This window comes from Rhinopithecus bieti, unplaced genomic scaffold (genome assembly GCF_001698545.2).
Source record: "Rhinopithecus bieti isolate Rb0 unplaced genomic scaffold, ASM169854v2 scaffold_42565, whole genome shotgun sequence".
NCBI classification, from domain to species: Eukaryota; Metazoa; Chordata; class Mammalia; order Primates; family Cercopithecidae; genus Rhinopithecus; species Rhinopithecus bieti.
In genome coordinates, this window is record NW_016818029.1 from 1,163,335 (window position 1) to 1,168,072 (window position 4,738).

A 4,738-nucleotide genomic window follows, 5' to 3' on the forward strand; every position below is an offset into this window, starting at 1 on the left:
GTGTGTGTGTGTGTGTGTGTGTGTGTGTGTGTGTGCGCGCGCGCGCGCGCGCGCGCATGCGCGCATGCATGTGTATACACTGGGGAAAGATGTTTCAGGAAGGCAGAGTCACTGTCAGGTTGCCTTATAAATGGGACTGGATTCTCCTGATGCCCACATTACGTCAGGATATGGTGCTATTCAAAAGCATGGTTTCGGGTTTCTATAAGATTCAATATCCTTCTGGTAACTCCCTAATTTGGTTACCACACATCAAACTCTACACTTACTGACATGGATTTCCCAAGGCTTGAGGAATACTACTCATTTATTCACTGGGAGGAAAATGGAGCATCTGGTGATAGCCTCTAGTTATTTCCTGTTTCAGTGTATGTGTGTGTATTCATAGAAGTAAAGGCAGACAGAAACTTTATGATCCCAGTCAATCTTCATGAAATGCCTATGAAATAGGTTCCATTATTATTCCCATTTTATAGATGAGGTATGAGGTAAAGCAAAGTTAAATAAATTGCCAATGTTAAATACCTAATGCATGGCTTCAATGGGACTGGACCCAGATAGCCTTGCTTCAGAACCTGCTTTCCTACCTTCCACACTCCTGTTTGTCACATGACCAATTGTAACTTCAACATTTGTATCATGTAGCATGTTTTAGTATAACATGCATGTTATACTCTTAGGTAAGTAATATGTAAAAATGTGAAGCAGAAGAAAAAAATGAATGACACATTAGAATGATTTGATTGAAACATTTGATAGGGCTGTGTATATCCATGGAATATGAATTTGTATCTGACTGAACATTATTATTAGGCAGATAGACATTAATATGAGGTGTTGATTATCACTGTGTCAGTCTGGCATAGATCTCTTGTGCATTTCTCACATGATCTTATATGGATCCTAGTAAGATTTTACTTAATTGTACCATTTGAGTTTTCTTATTATATCAATAGCTGTTTTCTGAGTTACCTTTCATTAACAACTCTTTATTTTCTAATTTTAACCTTTTATCAAAGAAAAGACAATGTTAAAAATTGACTATCTAAAATGTAAACAATGTTAAAACACTAGGATTTTAACTGCTGAATCCAAGTACAGTGTCTGCCCCAAACTCAGTCCAATGGACATGCTTTCCCTTTGATATTTGTTCTCCAGTCTGTTTGGGTTTGTTAGTATATCCATGTTGTTTGTTTTTTGAACTTGGACTTTTATGATTTTATAAATAAAAAAGGAAACAAGTATGTTACTTTAAAATAAAATCTGACTTACTAACTTAATTTTCTAAAAATTAAAAAAAAAATCACACAGATACTTTAACCTAAATAGTGGTTGATATACACTATCTAATAAAGGGTGTCTAAGTAAATCATTGTGTCAAACCAGCCTTGGTTTAATTCAGCCTGGTGCTTGGGTCCGACCAGATGTTTCTGTTCTTAGAACTCTTTTCTGTTCTTAGAACTCTTCTGTTACTGACTGACACCAAGCAATACATATAATTAATATGCAAATAAAATTATCTATATAATTAGTACTTGGAGACAAGATTTTAAATAGTTCTTGCTTACACAAATCAGTATATATATTTATATTTCTGAGGGAGGTAACTAATTATGTGGCTCTCCCATAACTGTGACTGATTTGGGCCACTTTCTAGAATTCATGTTTTAATTTGATAAAACCAATTTTTGTAGGTAATTTAACACTTTGGTTCTTGATGTAGATAGCAAAAAACTCCTTTGTCATAAGATAAAGTGAAAAACACACTAATTTGAAGATCTGGATTTAGACATCTAGTTGAATGAGAATCATTTCAGGCTAGCAGAGGCCTAGAGGACCAAAGGAGAAAAAGGTTGATGTGAGCTGTTTGATAAATTGGAAGGATGCTAGCTGCCTGCCTAGGTGTCATACAGTGATTTACTCCACTATCCATGCTCATGCCAAACAACTAGCTTTTCTAGATACATTTTCTACATTATAACTGCATTATAGGGCTATTAAGGAAAACATAATACCTAATTCTTTACCTTGCTATTCAAGCCAAATTATATAAAATTTGGCCACACTACTACTTTATTTTAGCTTGGGCTGAATGCTTTGTAAGAATTAGTTTATCATAGGAATCCAGACCAGGTCTATATTTCTGAAGTAAAGTGAAGAGTGTAATAATTTAGGCACATACACTAGGAAGTTGGCAATGAAGTGAGTGAATCAAGAGACACAGTAGTCTGGGCGTGGTGGCTCACGCCTGTAATCCCAGCACTTCGGGAGACTGAGGTGGGTGGATCACAAGGTCAGGAGATGGAGACCATCCTGGCTAACACGGTAAAACCCCATCTTTACTAAAAATACAAAAAATTAGCCTGGCATGGTAGCAGGCGCCTGTAGTCCCAGTTACTCGGGAGGCTGAGGCAGCAGAATGGTGTGAACCCTGGAGGCGGAGCTTGCAGTGAACCGAGATTGAGCCACTGCACTGCAGTCTGGGTGACAGAGTGAGACTCTGTCTCAAAAAAAAAAAAAAAAAAAAAAAAAAAAAACAAAAAAAAAAAAAAAAAAAAAAAAAAACCAAAAAAGACACAATAACCAGGGGTTATTTAAGATAGAGGGTTGATTTCTTTTACATGAAAAAGTCAATGCATTATCTGAACCTTAATGTAAACAGATAATGTAATACAAATTTCCGCAGTCTTGTAGTTATATTTTCGAAGTGTCTAAGTTTAATGATGCAATTTATAAAACACAGAAAACCTATATCAGTATATTAATTTAAAAGAGTGAAAAAGTGGTATCAATTTTGAATTACGTATTTTCAATTTGTTAACTTTTACATTTGTACCACAACCTTCTTGAAACAGTAACAAAACTGAAAAACAGTCATCAATAACCATCACAAATAATAGAATGTTACCTTTAAAGCCATGAATAAGAATGTTTTTTGCTTGCTTGTCCTATGTATGTGATTTTTAAATTTCAATAGAGTTTATATTTATTTGAGATATTGTAGCAATATCATAAATACAATCAAGTTATGGTGAGCAGTAGTAAATCCTGCTCTGCACTATAACATCACTGACATCAATAGGATCTTTCTTTATCTCAGCCAGAAGCAGACCTTTTGAGTTAAAGCACCAAGTCAGGTAACAGAGGTATAAAATGGCAAGTTCCAAAAAAAAAAAAAAAGTGAACTAGTGTTTAGCAGTGTTTTGACAACGAGGGTCTCAATAAACGGGAATCCTGGCATGACGTGGCCTGGGGAAGTTAAAATTGGACCCCTCTGTACATGAAACTATGAAATGTTTGAAAGTATAAAAACACATTTTCTTTCTTTCTTTTCTTTGTTTTTTTTGAGATGGAGTCTAGCTGTGATGCCCAGGCTGGAGTGCAGTGGCGCTATCTCGGCTCACTGCAACCTCTGCCTTCTGGGTTCAAGCGATTCTTCTACCTCAGCCTCCCAAGTAGCTGGAACTACAGGCACATGCCACCATGCCCGGGTAATGTTTGTATTTTTAGTAGAGATGGGGTGTCACCATATTGGCCAGGCTGGTCTCTAACTCCTGACCTCATGATTCGCCTGCCTTGGCCTCACAAAGTGCTGGGATTACAGGCATGAGCCAGCATGCCTGGCTGACACATTTTAATTTCTAAATTATGCATTGATTTATGATATTCATTGCTGGGCTCCCTTCTCGTTCACTGCCCAGGGCCCAGACTGTGCATGGCCCATGGTTGCTGCTTAATATATTCAAATTTTCTCTTATTTCTCCGTGGGGCCAGAATGACTCATTTCTGCATCTTTGGCTATTTGAGATTCTTTTCTCTTTGATTTAAACCTTATTCGACTGCTCTGCTTGTGCTTTCTCTGAGGAAGAATTTTTTTCATAAAGAATTATTTATTGCTGTATTTCTGACATACCAATGGTTTTTGTTTTTTTGGTCTCCTTTTATGTATCAGGAAAATTCAAATACGTAAAAGGAGACCAGTACCAGTAGCTCATGAGCTCTGGGCCGATTACCTGTCGGTAGTGATGGCGTGTGGCTAACCCATTCATGCCTGCTCATGTGGGCTCCGTGCCTACGAGGGGCTGGTTTTGGAGATGGTAGATATAGGTAATTGTTATTATTATAGCTAAGAGCAAATGTAAGGTAGATGTTGAACTGCCAAGTTTGATTCTATCACCTCTGTAAACAGGCCTCACTAATGTGTTTGGAAGTAGCTGTGATCTGTATCTTACAGAAAGAGCTTTTGTTTTGGGGGGCCCAATTAAACATAGTTCCATTGTAATACTTTCTTCTACTTCAAGGCTCCCAAAGCTTTGAATATCCAACACATTTCAATATTTGCCAAGGACTTACTCATAGCGCATTTTATTTTGATCCAAGGCAGACTGGATGGCTTGGGATTCCTTCTCACTAACTCGGAAATCCACTGTCATATTAGCAGCTACGTGGTGGGTGGCACCTGGATACCAGAAGTCAAGCTGCAGAGATAAGCTCAATGTTAGTCAGAGTTTATTTGCTTACCCCACACATATTGATTAAGAAATGATCGTGTCTCATACTCTGTGAAAGGAATTTGGGGCTCAGCATAGCTAAGATATAGACCCTTCTTTTAATAAGCTTATGGGATTTTTGCAAATATACTTAAGAACTGTTGAATATTAGGGAGGAGGAAAGAAACCTTCCTAGTGCCTGATCACTTTTTTTTTTTTTTTTTTTTTTTTTTTTTTTTTGGTTTTGC

General features: G+C 37.1%; 1 protein-coding gene across 1 annotated transcript in view; it reads right to left on the bottom strand.

Moving 5' to 3' along the window:
• CPA3 (carboxypeptidase A3) overlaps positions 1-4,738 on the bottom strand; it is a 36,960-nt gene that overhangs the window by 28,651 nt on the left and 3,571 nt on the right. Inside the window, exon 3 of the mRNA XM_017856551.1 lies at positions 4,354-4,478. Within this exon, the coding sequence (XP_017712040.1) occupies positions 4,354-4,478 (125 nt within the window). The remainder of the gene's footprint in view (positions 1-4,353; positions 4,479-4,738) is intronic.